The sequence below is a fragment of the Temnothorax nylanderi genome, unplaced genomic scaffold (assembly GCF_030848795.1).
Source record: "Temnothorax nylanderi isolate EJ_2023f unplaced genomic scaffold, tnyl_v1.0 TNYL_tig0200_pilon, whole genome shotgun sequence".
Taxonomy (NCBI): domain Eukaryota; kingdom Metazoa; phylum Arthropoda; class Insecta; order Hymenoptera; family Formicidae; genus Temnothorax; species Temnothorax nylanderi.
Window position 1 is genome coordinate 174,494 of NW_027249262.1, and position 18,007 is coordinate 192,500.

Genomic DNA, 18,007 nt, shown 5'->3' on the forward strand with positions numbered 1-18,007 from the left:
CTGGAATACCAATCGTAGAATGTCGGTGAAGATTCACGATACTTGTAGGAATTTCTTGATACATTCGGATGTCGATAGATAGATTTAGTGGAAGTATTTAGATCTCTCCTAGAATTTTCTCGAACGGTAAGATCAGAATTACCACGGAAATGAGATTTTCGCGCCGAACAGCAACGATTGCGAGCATCCGTGGCATTATGACCGAGAGACCGTTTTCTCTCCCTTCTCAAAGCCGTATTTTTATGTTTTCTCGACGTCACTCTAGATTTGATTTTTTTAAATGATCTAAATCGTGTACCTGAACACCTTACGCTGCAGTTGCTGGACTTTTTTGTGCCGGCATAATCCTCGTCGCCACTGCTCACCTCGAGGTGACAATTCTGTTCAACGTCCTTAATGTAATTCAATATATCTTCGTTCTTCAGCCTCTCAAGATGTTTGCTCTTGCTGTGCTTCTCATAATTTTCAAACCACTGAATGTCCTCGGGATCATCGTTACCATCGAGATAATCTATTTTCCCATTTTTTGACATTATTTATGTTCAGTATGCCACGTGCGAATCAGAATGTAACCTCGGTATAGCGACGTACATTTATAAATCTCTCGGATGAGACAGCGAGCGATGTATCACGTTTCTTCGCATCGTGATTTGAATGCACCTTGTTTATCGACATGTCAGTGCTGATGTTGGACGCACGCAAAACCCGTGAGCCTGCGACAGCGTATGGCTAAGCTGTTTGAAAGATCTTCGATAACTTCGATATTTTCAGATATTTTCGATATCGTTATACGATTCAATCGTGAATTTGGCCACAGAGGTATGATCGATGTTTTCCACAATTTAATATAAATCCGCATGATCCACATAAATTTACAAGATTTCGAGATGTTCTGCGTGATGCAAGAAAATAGCAATAGACCAAGACTCTGTCCTAAATGCAAGTGTAAATTTAAATCTTGAAAGTTTACGTGCAACACGCGGTATATGTAAATATAAAAAAATTATACGAGATAAGAAGATGATAAAAGAAAAAATATGATAAGATGATAAAGATGATATTTGTGTGATCGACTTTTATGACAAGCATATAGAAAATAAACTTTATAAGAAGAATAGTAAGATGATATTTTCCATTGGAATTTCTGTGCATTTGAATCCCAAATAACATGTTTTCTTTTTTAGAACACAACCTACAAACAACACATTTTTTTTATCTCGGCAATATCTCGCTTTAAAAATGAGTAGGCGATTATTTCTATAATGTTTTAACAAACAAGATAATAAAAATATACGGCAAAATAATATGTCCCTCTAATTTTTGAAATCTCTGTCCATTTGGATAATCGCGTGACATTTCCGAATCCAAATAATTCCAAGAATGAAGTTACGCTAATGTTAATCCGATAATGCAATTTTCTTTTTTTTTTTCTCGTGCATCATAAATTTCTCTCTCGTTAGGGCAGAGCGCAGCTACAGAAATGTTGGGCGCATTTTTACTGGCTAAGAAGACAACATAGGTAGACAAGCAGAATGCAGCGTGGCAATTTTTATTAAGTAGTATACGTTTATGCATTAGCATGCATCGCTTGTTTTAATAACGTCAGTTCCCAGTTTCCTCTTTTATACAATTTTTCTAGTTAGCAGAAGTAATGTGAAGTAATAAATAAGTTAACACACGAATGGAAATAAACGTCAGTTCTGTCGGCTATACCTCACGCTTCATATAACGTTAGAAGTGATGCCAAGTTACTAATCTCCATTAATATTCGACCGTTACATTCCCACGATATTTTATCTTCTATGTAGCATTTATTAATCACTTTTGTTAGTTTTGCGCAATAAATCTATTTTGTAGAAGTTTGACGAAGCGTTTTCGCAACGTGTCGCTAAAAATATTAATCCAATTTAATGGATGATTGATTTAGTTTTATTTAGCTAACGAACGATTTATTTACGTGATGTAGATACATTTGGATTTCTATGTGTATATACGTATAAAGAAAGTTGTGAAACGAAAAACAAAAAATAACCTAAATACTAGGGTAATCAACTTAGATGCAATATAAAATTTTGGATTTTTGTAATTAATTGACTAATATTTAGTATCGAGCGGTTTTTTAGATTAGATATATGTTACAGAAAATGAAGTACCTATGGGCGATATTATCAAAGTATGCGCAGGAATGGTAATGCTTTATTATGCTTTCGAATATGCTCGAATACATTAACCAAGACTACCAAGATATATGTCAAATTGATAAGAGTTTGAATAATTAAGCGAGAAGTAAGTTTATAGATTTCTATTTTTATGGGATATACATTAATTATTAATTATTTATATTTTATACTATATTGTAGAATATATTTTATACTATATTGTATCATATATTTTATAATATTTATATATTATGATTATATTATATTTATATATTATATTTTATAATTATGTTTTTTATTATAGTTTTTTAAATTAAAATTACAAAAATATCAGATATATTGTTAATTGAAACATGCCGTATCACTTCTTGGCATTTTCTAATTGGCTTGGTTTTTTCTAATTGGAAATACTCGGCGCTGGAAATTTATAATTTGAGATACGAGATCAGAGAACAGTATTGTATAAATTTGTTTTTTATACGTTTTATTCAAACAGATAATATAGTTTTATAACTGGCTAAAAAATCTGAAGAAAAATATGTAAAACGCAATGTGTAAAGTCCATGTAATTAGAGCCAATTCACTCAAGTTGATCATCGGTATTGCTTAATTAGGTACTGCTTTTTTAATTACGCAAGAACACATTTTTGATATCTGTTATTAATACATATCAATTACGTGTAAATTATTCATTTAGTTACATTTAAAAGCTCTCTTTATAAATAATATTTTATCAATATATTGGATTATAGGATTTCAAATGGCACGATGGCTCGTTGCAGGCAATATCGTTGGTTTTTAGCACCCATTGGTTTATTTCTCTCAACAGCGATGTGGCTTTATTATTGCAATAATTACTTTTGCGAAGAACATGAGGATGACAAAGAGGAAAATTTAAAAAAACGATAATTATCACTCTAATTAATATTTTTTGAATAGCATTTAAATTGTTAATAATATACATATATGTCATAACCGTGTGATTAAATTATTGTAATAAAACTGTCGCTGTCGAATGCTTTTACAAAAGTCAATATTGTTCATATTTATTAATATTATACATTTGTTAATATTATACATATATTTATATAGATTTTTAAATATCAGAAATTCTTTTTGATATTTTGCTAGAAGAAATAAACGGGGTTTATGTGCAAGGATAAAATACATTTATTTAATTTTTTTTATTCTTACAAAAAATAGTTATTCATTCATCAAAATACGTCTTCGCTTTAGAATGCTCGCTTTTCTCTTTTGTTGAGTATCCATTTCAGTACGGTAACACGGTCTGTAATGATATAAGACTAAATTTAATTTTAAGTTAAAATAAGAATACTTTACTGTATTTAAATTTTAGATGAATTATAATTCTAACCGCAATTCCGTTCCCATGTCAATGATGGTTTCTCGTAGTCGTGCGACAACCGAACGCCATAGTGCCACAGGATCGTCCTCGACGATGTCTTCTTTTATACACTCGTGTCCAATCCACGTTCCCATAGTGAGAATGGCGATCACTATTACAATTCCTTGTAACACTAACAGCCATTGATTACGAAGCACATTCCTCCAGTATTCACTCGCTCTAATCTATTTATTGTACATCGTAAATTATAAAACACAGAATGCATATATGTATATACAGGTAGTGTTATTTTTTCAACTTGATTGTACGAAGCGTTTCTAATCTACGGAATGTATTTTTAATTACATAATTAGAAAAGTCATGTCCGATTGAATTTATTCACAGTAATCTTAAAAATTAAAGAATTATAATTAAATCAAACTAAGCAATTTGCAAAATCATATTTTTAGTTAATTCTGACTGAACTGAATTTTTTAGAGACCTTGATTCTCTCTAATATTGAAAATAAAAAACTTTTATCAAGTTGGTAAAAATTAATTCTTTAAAGGATATCTGTTAAAATTAGGATGTCCTGTGTACAGTTCTTCATTATTCAGGTTAATTGGCTGTTAAGGAAATATCCTATATACCATAGGATCTTTTCTCTGCTACCAGATCTCTCTTACGTAATAACGCGATTACCGAAATACAAGCTAAGAAAGGTTTGTTTAGTTTTCATTATGGCGAGCTCTCTCAAACGGGCCACGTAAACTTTTTTCATCTTCTGAATTTTGGGAAGCGTTCTGTACGAAAGCTTCATTGAACCCGAAAGTTTAAAAGCCTCTCATTGTACGCAGGAGTGCGCTGACACTTCCTAGAAATCGCAACACGACGACAGTGTGTCGTAGGAATTCTATTTATTGACTTTCTCGGCAGCCTTTCAATTGCTCAGCTGTCGTTGAAAGCCCGTTGCAACGCACTTCCACGCGACGCTGAGCCATTATACCCGCAAACTGTATAAAATTTGTTCTTTAGCAACAGTGAGCTCTTCCTTTTTTCTTTCCGTTTATCATGTATAGAAATAAATATCCTGACGTGTGCAGGATTTGCGTCACATATATCGGATATTCCTCAGATGGCTCAAATAATGAGTAATACAATAGGATATAAATGAGAAGTATATTATTTCAATGTTATTAATTTATTTCAAATGGTAATCCTTAAGTGCACATATGCAAAGCAACTTTTCGATGTACTCTCCTATAGGTTAAATTGAAACCGCACAGCTTTGCATATCTCTTTGTACATCTCTCACATAATCACAAAAATAGTCCAAAAAGGATTTAAATGGTATACAAAGTGTTCAAAGGGTTTAAAGAGTTCAAAGGTTTCAAATTAGTCAAAAATAAATTTTTAAATATTTTTTTAAGAGTCCTTAAGTAGTTATTGATTATTTAAAGTATACTCACAAAATACTACGAGAAACTGCGCATTTAAGGGTTAACAAGAGGAAATATCAAGAACAGAGAATTTTAATATTTCTTTACTTGTTATAAACTTATCTCATCATGAGAGAACGTGTTTGTCTTTGTCAGAATGTTTTAGTGAAAGCCTGTCGATAAAGTTATAAATTTCAACAGCAATAAAAAATAACATTGATAGAGGAAAGTGCCCTATTATGAGATAGGATCCTAATATGAGATGGCGGGGTTTTTTCATGGTGGGATCAACAGATAGGGCCTATATAGGGCCTTTTAGCTTAACATATCTCATATTAGGATCCTGTCTCATAATAGGGCACTTTCCTCTAATATATTTTAATATTAAAACTTTACAACTAATGCGTTAAACGGCGAATAATGAATTAATTAAAAATTGAATGCAATAAATTGTTTCGACCGAATTTGGAACCTAGATAGCCCTGTACTTTTCGCGAGAGCTTTCACGGCTGTCAAAGTCTATCGTTATTAAAGACCTTCGGAGTTACAATAGAAGGATATATTAGAAAGAAAATATTACGAACAAATTACAGCGGAATAACCTTTAATTTATTCTTGTAAGAGTCTTCATTTCTTTGTACTTCCAGGGTATTTACAGTTTTATTGTCGAAATCACCACATTTAGGATTTACTCGTAACCTTAAAGCTTTTGAAGTATAATTATCCGATTTGTCAAATTTGGCTATACTGAAAAAGATAATTATTATTGCTACATTTTATTTAATTATGCAACAAATATAAAGACGGCGCTATCATGCAAATAATGATTTTACGTAATAATATGTGAATTCGAATAATTCTTCAATGATTTTCTTTTTGCCCTATGGAATATATCAAATGGCGAATGAGCTACGAATTTTACCATACTGTTATAAACAAAAAATTTAGCGAAGACGTGAAATTAAACTAAATATTTAATTTATTACGCTATCGATTTATTTTTGCTATCGATACTATGAGAAAGCTTCATGAAGTTAATATTAATAATGACTTTGTTCCAAAATTCACTGCTATAGAAATCTATAGTATATGTAACGCGTGCTATAGATTTTTAGTGTGAGCAATAAATTTTGGAACACCGACAATGTTGTACATATCTTAACAATTTGGCTTTGCATTCCAGTTTTATTTTATACATAGATTTTATTTCGAATTCCATTAAAGCGCTTGTATATGTATAAATATACATATATGGAAATTTCAAATAGTTCCTGGATTTAAAAAAAATCGAATAGGATTATATATATAATTGACTTTTTTACTGTAAAGTTTCTAATTTTATATACAATTTATTTATTGTAAAAAGAGATTTATCATTTAATTCAATTTTGTAAAAAAATCAAAAGTATAATTATAATTAAAAGTCAAAGTATAATTATACATATAAATACGATTGTTAAATTTACAGCTGTTCTTACATGCAAGGATTAAATCCTTAAATAACAATCAACATAATTCTACAAACGCTTCTTAAGAGATTATTATCTATTCTGATTAACCTATTCTGGGCAGCTATCACGTAACCTCTACGGTTTCCGATCGGAAATGCTGATTTCCGACTGGTGAGTTTCCGACGGCAGTACGCATATGCCTTATCTCGGATCTCGTTTGAAATCAGCCCTCCATCGTCGCGAAACAAAACGAGTGATAGCAGCCTCGTTCAATCACAGGGTGGAAGCTTTCCGATCGGAAAGCGGTAGTCTCGGAAACGACATTTCCTTCGCTCTCAAAGTGTCGGAAAGCTTAAACCTTTCTCAGATATAGTGCACAACATTCCTGACTTATTTCCTCGCGTTTCTCTTCTCTCCTTGCGGTCATGCTAAAGTTTCTTCCCTCGCTCGTGCCACTTTAATCGAACTCTTTAAGGCGATTTATTGCCTTTATAAGTAAAATCAAGTTTTCAAGTTCAGTAGGAACTAACTTATCTTTTAATGACATATAGATGTATTTTAAAATTATTATTTAAAATGTCAATGTTGAAAAGAATATGGAACAATACAAATTGTTTTTACATTTAAAGCTACAAACATAAGTATAGTGCTAGCTTGCTCCGTTACGTTAGACAGTTAGATAATATTTCCTCAGAGATTAGCATCCACTTTGTTATATCCGAGAATTTGCCACGCAATGTCATTTATAATCCCTTACTACAGTATTAATACTGGTATTAGCCACAGTTGTTAATGTATCATTATATTATTGTTGGCTTCTACAATAGCTGTTTGCAACGTAATGCCCATTATCTAACATTTGTATACAGTTTACCGAAAATAATCTAATTTATCATACATGATGTTGAGTAACTTAGGCTATGGCTGTTGAACGCCATACAATACAACGTAACAATAAAGCCATTTATAGAATTAGTGTTGATTATAATGTTAGTTTGGATTACAACATATATACATAATATACAATAATATTTTCATTAATCTGCACATAATTCCCTATGCTGTACCTATTTTCATCATATTTTGATTAAAGCCATGACATCTATTACAAATAATAGCATAAAAGTTTCATTTAAAATTGGCAGTTAACTATGCTCTGAACTGTTTCGTGTATCAAAGAATATATTTTTTAATAATTTCTCGATACTCATTTATTTGTGATAAATTTTACAAAATATACATGTTCGCTCTTGAAAGGTGTTTAGTAATTTACAATGCATAATTCGGCTTTTATTTTAATTGTTACTTGTTAAACTGCTACTAAGTATTATTAAGCTCATTCATTTTTAAATCGCTTCACACAAAAAATGCATAGGACGACTTCAATTACTCTGATTGACTAATCTTCATTGATTTTAATATTTATTATTATTATATTATTGGCACAAGTAGAAACATATTCTTCAGAAATAATCAGTAAATAATAATAGTAATTAACATATTTTACAAATTTTTTGCTAACATCGCTACATGATAAACGCATATATAATATTTACAAATTTTGATAAATATCCTAAAAATAGCGAAGTTTCGGAAATAACACTCTCATGCATGTTTCATTAACTTCCATCTCGCGAACGAGGTTATATTTATTTTAACGATTTTATGTTATTGATCGATCATATCCATTTGGAAAATAAAATTAGACAGCGTTAGCATTTCAACATAACAGGCGCAATATGCGTAGTGAGCTTCAAGATGAGTATAACGTTGGAGGCAAAGGTCATCCTTAACTCTCTGGCGACGTGGGTAGGAATCCCACGAGGAAGTGGTGTAAGATTGATTGCAGATGCGAGAAAGGTGCGAGAAACGAGTCGGAACGGTGGTCAGCAGTTTTTGCACCAACCAAGCGAACTGACGCATATACTCGTCCAACACACAAGTTGATACTCGATGTCGCGTGGTGTGATTACTTGCGTTCTATTTTCGCGAGGCACGAAGGTAAAATCACGATTTGTCCTGCAAATCTCTAGGACAATGAACAAACAGTGCTTTTGTTTTTCATATTATGATAACTTTTTTTCGGTAACTATTTTATTTGTGATGTATTTAAAAATATATAGTTATGATAATAATGAATTTCCAATGACACCCATTGTCAGATTCTCTTTCTATCAATTATATCTTTCAACATTCGTTTAATGTTTGTTTGACAAACTTTCTTTATCAATTTATTTCTAATTAAAAATAATGACAAATTATGATTTTCTATCGGCTTATAAAAAAATTAATATCAAATTTAGCAAAAAATTTGGAACTGAAAAAAAATGCTGGTACATCTCTTTAATTGTGTCAAAATATGACATACGACAATCATGACTGAACGACTAAATTTCATGAACTTTATCAATTTATTAATTATTCGTTTACGTCATGCTACGTGCCAACTGTTTACACTGCAATACTGTTTGCATGCAACATTTCATTCGAATTCATGAATGGAAATCAGATTATCCAAATATCATGCTGCTGTGGTAAATCTTTGGATATTTAATGTAATGGCTAATTTAACGGTTAATATAAAATAATGGCAGAAAAATTCTGACGTATAAGTTGCAGCAATCGTATAATCTTTATTTTAGAAATAGGATGATCTTTAAAGTTTTAAAATGTTCTGTACATAATAAAATAACTCGAACTGATTAACAATTAAATACATAGATATTAAATGTGTATATGTACGCATCAGACTATTTCATCTTCAATTCTTAAACCTATTACTTAAAGCTGACAAATATACTTACACTAGCTGGTTACCCGGGCTTCGCCCCGGAGGACATATGTAAAAAGACGCGCAAATAGACTCTTAAGATTTCAAGGAACTTATTGGTATAAGTTTTTTCAAAATCGATCCAATACTTTTCGAAATATAAAAGCAAACATACATACACACCTATTTATTTCGAGTATTATGTAAATAAAGTTGAGATTGAATTTGGCGATGTTCGTTAAAGCGGTTCTTTTTTAAGAAAATTTGTACTTTTTGTAGAAATGTTTGTGGTTGCTCTAACTTCCGCAAATTTTTAGATATCGATCTATTTCTAATCATACTATTATATAAAACCCGACTGTTTGTCTGTCTGTCTGTCTGTCTGTCCACGAACTACTCATTCGTTAGTGGACCGAATTTTTACCAAAAGTATATCGGTCATTCGGAACCAGTTTCCAAAAAGATCGGTAACAAAAAATAGTACACTTTATATCATGGCAATTCTCAGAAAATTCTAGCCCTACTTCATATAAAATTCTTTGAGATTCGGTCAATTATTTCCCGAGAAATTTGAAAAATTTCGTAACCGGTTTCCAAAAAGATCAGTAAAAACGAAAAATTATACACATTATGACAATCCCCAGAAAATTTTACCCCTACTTTGTATATAATTCTTTAAGATTCGGTCAATTAATTCCCGAAAAATTGGAAAAATTCCTAATATCGGTTTCCAAAAAGATCGGTAACGAAAAATTATACACTTTATAGCACTCCCCGGGAAATTCTACCCCTGTTTTATATACAATTCTTTAAGATTCGGTCAATTATTTCCCGAAAAATTGGAAAAATTTCGGATACCGGTTCCAAAGAAGATCGATAACAAAAAACTATACACTCTATAGCACTCCCCGGAAAATTCTACCCCTATTTTATATGGTTCTAATACAAATTCGGTCCAATAGTTTTTAAGTTAAAAACGTACAAACATACACCACCCGTAAGAATTAAAAAAATTAAAAAAATCGGTTTCCAGAAAATAGATAACGAAAAACTATACACTCTATAGCACTCGCCGGAAAATTCTACCCCTATTTTATATGGTTCTAATACAAATTCGGTCCAATAGTTTTTAAGTTAATAACGTTTTTTTTTTAATTTTTCTAATTCTTACGGGTGGTGTATGTTGGAACGTTTTTAACTTAAAAACTATTGGACCGAATTTGTATTAAAACCATATAAAATAGGGGTAGAATTTTCCGGGGAGTGCTATAGAGTGTATAGTTTTTCGTTATCTATTTTCTGGAAACTGATTTTTTTAATTTTTTTAATTTCACCACCCGTAAGAATTAAAAAAATCGGTTTCCAGAAAATAGATAACGAAAAACTACACACTCTATAGCACTTTTCGGAAAATTCTACCCCTATTTTATATACTTGTGGTAAAAATTCGGTCCAATAGTTTTTAAGTTAATAACGCACAAACATACACCACCCGTAAGGATTTTATATAATAGTATAGATATTCCGATATTGGTATACATTCCCCATATACAATCAGTAATTTAAAAAAGTACCTACAAACAACAAAAAGATTTGTAATGTTAATTACAATTTGAAAATTGGAAAGCGAATAGATGTAGAAAAAATGCAATATTTTATAGAAAGTTAAAATTACTCATTCCTGCTCGAGTTGTCACGGGTCAGCTTCTTGGGGTTTTGGGGGCGAACTCAGAATATTTTGAGAAGCACTCTCGTGATGGCACAATGACTTCGGCTCAAATGTCAAGATATATGATTCGGTAAAGAATCGACCTTTCGACGCAAATCTCGTCTTTGATAACGAGGATGTAACATATCCTCTTGAAAAGATATTTCATGAGTCATATTGCAGGTTTTTCTTTTAGAGAATATTATGTATTTGCATAGAAGGATCATCTGTACACAGAGAAAGACTACCGTATTCAACTCTGAAAAAGATTACGAGATGTAAATATTTGACAAACCGGATTTCTCTTCGAGCACAACTCGCACTTTATATAGGAAAAATTAAAAATATAAATAAATAAAATAAAACTAAAAAGAAGAAGTTAAAAATAATAAACACTATCAGCATATTTGCAAATACAAAAATAAAAATTGTTATAGTAGATTATTTCTAATTATATGATATAAATTAAACAATTTGAACAATTCACTATTCCATGCTGAATAATCAATAACATTGCAAGAATTATGTTAAATATAAAAATAAATTATAGAATTTGGTTTAATAACTAATAGGTATGACTAATAGTAAATAGGTATTGTGTCTTTAGAAAACAATTATATTAGATAATATAAAAAAAATCTTTGTTAATCAAAATTCCATGAGACTTCTCTGCTAGAGATTTCATTCTCAAAAGCAATCACGATAACGAAATTTCTATTATACTCAGAGTGGTACAACATTGTGTTTGACTATCAGAGTTACTTGATATATATGAAACTATTCAACAAGTTTCGTACCATTATCGAGAATCACGTATCCCAGGAATGGATGAATTGTTCGCGGGAAAGCTTTGTTCTGGTAGGAATATATACCAAGTGTCATCACTGTCTCTTCTCTTTCTTTCAAAAGACACTAAATGAGAAAGTTGTAAAAACTTATTACTATTAATGCCTTATTGTGTACATTATACTTTTTAAAACATTTACGCACACACATACGTAACGTATATATGTTATAGTCAAAGCCCAAAACGTGGGCATTCCTAGGATTGACTAGTCAATCCTGGGGAACGACCAAGCGTCTTGGTCAAAGCCCGAAATAAGTTTTGTGTTTCGGCTTTTGACTAGTCAATCCTAGGAATAACTAATACGGCTGGTCAAAGTTAGAAACTTAAGAAAAATCACTTCGGACTTTGACCAGTCAATCCTAGGAATAACTAATACGGCTGGTCAAAGTTAGAAACTTAAGAAAAATCACTTCGGACTTTGACCAGTCAATCCTAGGTGTGGCTTAATTCGGACTGTGTGACTGTTAACAAATAAAATCAAGATTTTTTTTTACTAAATTAAGTTCTTATTGTTAACATAATGTAGCTTTTTATTTACTTTTATACTCTTGTACATATTTTTTTTCTCCTTAAGTTTAAAAATGTAGCTTTGGTAAAATATTGGTAAATGTCTACAATTAGGGCCCCAACGAGAAATCAATTAAAAAGAGGTAAATTCTATGTATTTTTGCCCCCCGAATCCAAAACTGTTGATAAAATTTGGGGGTCGCTTGTATTTACTAAGATATTGTGGTAAATATTGACATAAAATCATTATTTTCAAAAGTTAATGACTTTGTGGGGTAGACCAATAAAATGTCATAATAAGTTATAAAATGTGTGTAAGAAGTTTATTAAGATGTAAGAATAATAAACAAATTATAAAACCAAAAATTTTAAAAAGAAAATAGAAGAGCGATAGATGCATTAAAGATTATTGTTTTACGATCCAAAAAAAGAGAGAAAAAACGGGCACAGTAACAACTGTGCCGCAAACAACAACGAAAACTACGTCAACTGTCACTATTAAGGTGCCAATTCATAAGACGCTGAAAATGAACGTCAACAAGGTGAACGTAATGGTTTCGCTTTGACGCTAGCGTCAAAGAAATGAAGTTGAATTTGTTTAATATTCAGCGTCGTCGCTGAATCGTCGTTAATCGTCCCAGTACAATGAAACATAGACTTCGAAATACGTAAAATATTAATTATTTTCAAGTAATATCTTCAAGTAATAATATTTTATGGATATATATATAAATAAAAGATATTATTTCAGAAGATTTTTGCTTGCTGAAAATGAGCGTCGAGCGTCAACGTGAAAAGGCACCTTTATTCAGCGAAAGACAGTTGACGTAGCCCTACGTCTACTTTCCTTCGCTGAATACTTTAACATGAAACGTAGTTCTACGTTGTTGTTTGCGGCACAGTTGTTACTATGCCCGTTTTTTTAGCTCATAAATTTTTTTCTACAATATAAGAAATTTCTCAAATTATTAGCATATAATGAATTGGCTTCCTTCTAGGAAACTTTATAAGCTAAATAAAATGATGTTGAAGCAATATGCAAGTTTTTAATTTGCAAATTTGTGTTTGTTTTCTGTAGTATAAAAATTTTTGAGAAGTAAAACATACAATAATTTCTTTTAACGATATTTTTAAAAAGACAACAAATATACATCCTTAAAATTTTTTATCATAAACGCTTTTCAGGGCTCTTTTCCCTGGTCTTCCGTTTAACATTTAGTACATTTTCTGCTTGCTCCCTTTCGTATGCTAACATAGCGCTAAGCAAAACTTCATCTATTCCATCAACCGTAACTAAATTTAAAAACAGAGAAATAAGTAAATAGATTATACAAAGATACATTATACAGCTTTAAAATTTATGGTTAAATCTGACTAATTAATAAATAAAAATATTTGTATTACATAAAAAAATCGAAACCTTTTATTTAAATTTAGTTAGAAATAAAATTAATTAATTTAATTTAATTTACTTCTAAGGAATTCATTCCTTTCATTAGAGTGAGGGCGCAAATCTTCCATATCCAGGTTCGTAAAAATGGCTCTAAATAGATTACTCTAAAAATATTCAGTTTTGAACACCACCGTATTTTAAATTGACATATAATAAATACGTGAAACAACTTAATTTGTATTTTTTAAATTGAAAATCAAAGATAAAATTTAAAAAAAACAAGTTTCATGGATGTGATCAGTTTCTTATATTAAATCGAAAAATATTTTCCTAGAAAATAAAGTTTGCATTTATTAATTACATGTTTTTGAAGCATGTTTACGGGGCTATTATTCTATGAATTTTATGAAGTTCCGACATTTCTAACAAAGAGAAGATACTTAAATGAGGTCTCCGATTCATTGAAATTTTAATATACTTAAGAAAATCGGTTAATAAAATAAATGAGTAGTTTTTTTGTTGTGAACCGATTTTCATGAAACCACTACTACAATTTTTCCAGAAAACAAAGCAAAATCTTCAAAAAAAATTAAACCCATCGTCGCCATCCTCGAAAAATTAGAATTTTGGAATCGGATCTCAGCGTTTTAGAACATTCTGAACACATTGACATATCAAAAAAATCGGTTATAAAAAACCACCCAAATAAATTGCAGGAGCATTTAACTCACATTGAAAGCTTTCAAAAACACTATAATAAAGTATATTTTCCTTTAATACTTTTCGAGAAATATTCGACGTATTAGAACATTCTGAACACATTGCCATATCAAGAAAATCGGTTATAAGAAACTACCAAAATAAATTGCCGGAACATTTAGCTCACATCAAGAGCTTTCACACAAAAACACTATAATAAAATATATTTTCCTTTAATACTTTTCGAGAAATATTAGTGTTGCATGTTTTCGTTGCAAGAAAACGTTGCAGTCGTGCACCCGAAGTTACCCCAGCCCCCTCGGGAAAGACGTAGTTCTACGTCAAAAGAACACATAAGAGGACTCCCTAAACAGGAGGGATATACAAGATATTAAGTTAAACAAAAAATACAAGAGCTATGCACTTGCATTTTGCTGTATTCCATCATTTACTATCCCTCTACACTTATGTATCATGAAATAACCATTAAACCTTTTACATTCCTTACAGTAATCATTTTACGTAGGTCGTAACACAAGATCGCGCTTCTTACTACCGTGAGAAATCGATTCAACTCACGACAGTTTCGTTAATATTAACAGTAAAGAACTGAAATTACAACACAATACTAATATGGCATAAAGGCACATAACAGAATAATTGCGAGCAAGTACCTTTATTCCTTCTATTTTTTCTGACATCTGCGGCGTAACACCCCGCGCGGCGTAAATACCGGAGTTACCCTATAAGGAATTTATACTATATTTGTCTACGTTTACATTTCTTAATTTATATTTTTAAGTATAAATAACAGATATGCAAATTATACGTATTGCATTAAAAGAAAACAGTCTGCAAAATTCTTCTATCTAGAAGAATTTTGGATCGCGATAATATGAGACCGCACAAAAAATTGATATATCAATTTTGCGTACATGCAAATGTAGAAGCAAATGTATCCGTTAACAGATTATTTTATCTATTTTGCGCGGTACGTTTAAAATAAATGAAAGATATCAGTTCTTGATTTAAAACTAGATTTTAAATCTAGTTTCTGCGCATTATGTTTTAAAATTGTTACCGTACGTGAATATTTATGTAATTTTATTATAAATTTATTACGTACTTGTAATATTGACAAATCAATTACAATTCACGAAACTATATAGTATACTCATTTTCAATCTATCTAGCAATGTTATTCATTAAAAAATATGTTTTCTGTGTTAATATCTTTATAACATTTTTGAAATTGACATACACACTATCGTTCAAAAGTTTTGGAAGCACTACCTTCTGAAAAACAACAGTGCGGTGCCAATAAAATTCTTCAAATGAAATTTTTCCTTGAAAAATAATTAGAAACAAATAATACCGTGTTCAATAATTAAATCACACAGTAAAGTTTTTTGTACATGACGTTTTTCTTTAGAAGTAATGGTACTACTGTTGTTTTTCTTAAGAAGGTAGTGCTTCCAAACTTTTGAACGGTAGCGTACGTGCGACGAGAAGCACGTATTCTTAAAAGCACATTTCATTAAATCTATTACAAAACTTTTCGTCACATTTCTTGTTAGATTTTCGAGATCTAACTTTCGTTCAGATATTCAATCCGGAGATGGTAATCCGGAGGTACGCATATGATTTTGCTTGAATTTCATTCATATTCGTGACGCACATCGGAAGATTCTGCTTCCTCCACTTTATGTTTGCTTGAGAGCTCGACGTCCTCCAAAATTCCTCATTTGAATAATAAAGTTAGTAAAGTCAAACTGCTTCCGACAATATTGGAAAGTACATATCCCAAGCGATTAAGTAATACGGAAATTGCCAGCAATGTGCGCCCACGCACATTGGATGACTTATAAGAAACATTTAATTTTTTTTTAAATTAACATTAATTAAATTTAAATAACAGATAATGCAATAAAATCTCTCGAAATATTGTGCTCTTTAATGATGTAATTTTTCTGTATACTTTAGCGGTCCATCGGCCCTTATTTGATACTCGATCAAAGTTATAAAATCTTTTTGCTTTAATCAAGACTTTGTCATTTGTTCCTACAGCCAGCTTTTAATTAGTTTTATTGAGATAATTGCGTTCACGATAATTGTCTGATTTACATAAAAATTGAAATCTTTGGTGAATTAGAGAAGATGCTTAATAACGAATATTTTATGAACGCTAGCGACTGAAGCAGAGATTGTCAATTAGGAAATTTTTGTTGATAGTTTTTTAAATTAAATCCGAATGCTCTTTTAATTTAGAGAAAATTGAATTTGTGATGACGCGGATATTATTTTTAACTCAATTGTATATACAAATTCAGAGAAAGTGGAGTACTAACACGAACCAAAAAATAAGGTTAATTTTTAATACACGTTGTAATACCCGTAGTACCTTTAATATATTAAATTCAAAACTAACGAGGAACGGCTATTTGATTTAAAAAAAACTTCGCTGCAGTATAAAATAATTGTCCTTTTTTTATACCTTCACATGTGCAATGACCGAAGTCCTAGCCATGTGCATAGGTGAACAAAGAACGAGATGTCTACTTTATATGTATAAAAGAGATTTATTTAATGACATACATAATTTTATATCACATTATTTTTACGTCATTATATATCATATTTCCATAATTCTTATAATATATGAATGTACAAATTAAAATACTTATAACAAAATGCTTTATTATAATTTTACTAATTTATTAGTAAAATAAGAGAGTATTATTATTACCACATATTTTCTATTATAAACTTTTATTATTGATTTCTCTGAATTATATATTTCTTACATAAAATGGAATGTATCAGTTTAAAATAAAAAGTTACACTGACACGACCGGTTTATTAAGACATGTTTATAATTTTTGATACGAATCAGGGTTCTTGCACAGTGAGAAAACTAGAACACGCGATTCACAATCACACACGCGGGTTTCTAGGCAAATCTCAGCATGCATGTTTTACATTATGTACATACTATATACGCCACGCTACTTTGAAGACATAAATATACGCTCGCCAGAAACAATGGAGAGACTCTTCTATCTGTGATTTTCCTTCGTTGCGATTTTTTCTCGTGCATTGTTTAGATGTATCTTAGCTTTTCTACCGATCTCTCTTTTTCATGAAAGTTCATCGTTCAAGTAAAGCGCCCTTGTGTTTCATATATGCGTATATACATTATAGACTATACATATTAATCGATGTATGCTAAGGTCTTTCTGCACTATACATGATACAAACGTCAATGTTCGCCGGGTTTTAAAGGTCAGTAGAATTTTAAAGTAAACACACTTGACATTTCGCTCGTTTCGCTGAAAAATTTTTTTTTTAAACATGCTAACGTTAATCATTGAATGTCGTTACTTAGTGATGGAATTAAGTAAAATATGTAATTACAAATAATAATATTTTGTACTTTTTTCGTGGATTGGTATATAATTAGTATATCATTCTACATCAATCGATAATCATGACATATATAAGTTTTAGGAATTAACATTCTTTAAAATTGGTTTTCCTAAAATTACTATTTGGTAGCCTCATTTTTGCATATCATTTACATAGTATTTAATTTGTAGGGAAAACAGTTAATTGCACAAAATACAGTTAGTTTGCTACGTGATGTATAACGTTATTCGTAGTACGATTTTATCGTTGATGATCTTCGATGC

At 30.7% G+C, this 18,007-nt stretch overlaps 2 protein-coding genes across 4 annotated transcripts in view; one reads left to right on the forward strand and one right to left on the reverse strand.

Annotated features, from left to right (window-relative positions):
* The window catches only part of Tk (tachykinins), a 71,445-nt gene that overhangs the window by 41,578 nt on the left and 11,860 nt on the right, over positions 1–18,007 (forward strand). The gene's annotated exons all lie outside the window — the stretch shown is intronic.
* Positions 3,363–5,868, reverse strand: LOC139778887 (uncharacterized). The gene is made up of 4 exons (XM_071717023.1): positions 5,777–5,868; positions 5,546–5,690; positions 3,535–3,749; positions 3,363–3,447 (listed from the first exon to the last, which is right to left on the reverse strand). The coding sequence occupies exons 1-4, from the start codon at positions 5,866–5,868 to the stop codon at positions 3,363–3,365; spliced, it is 537 nt and encodes a 178-aa protein (XP_071573124.1).

Bases quoted from the DNA above. Each gene is read 5' to 3' on its own strand.
- LOC139778887 (XM_071717023.1), bottom strand. From the start codon at position 5,868: ATGGTAAAATTCGTAGCTCATTCGCCATTTGATATATTCCATAGGGCA. The intron at 5,691-5,776 runs GTAAAATCATTA...TATCTTTTTCAG, and splicing joins TCGAATTCACATATTATTAC to TATAGCCAAATTTGACAAAT. The intron at 3,750-5,545 runs GTTATTCCGCTG...TACAATAAATAG, and splicing joins CTTACAAGAATAAATTAAAG to ATTAGAGCGAGTGAATACTG.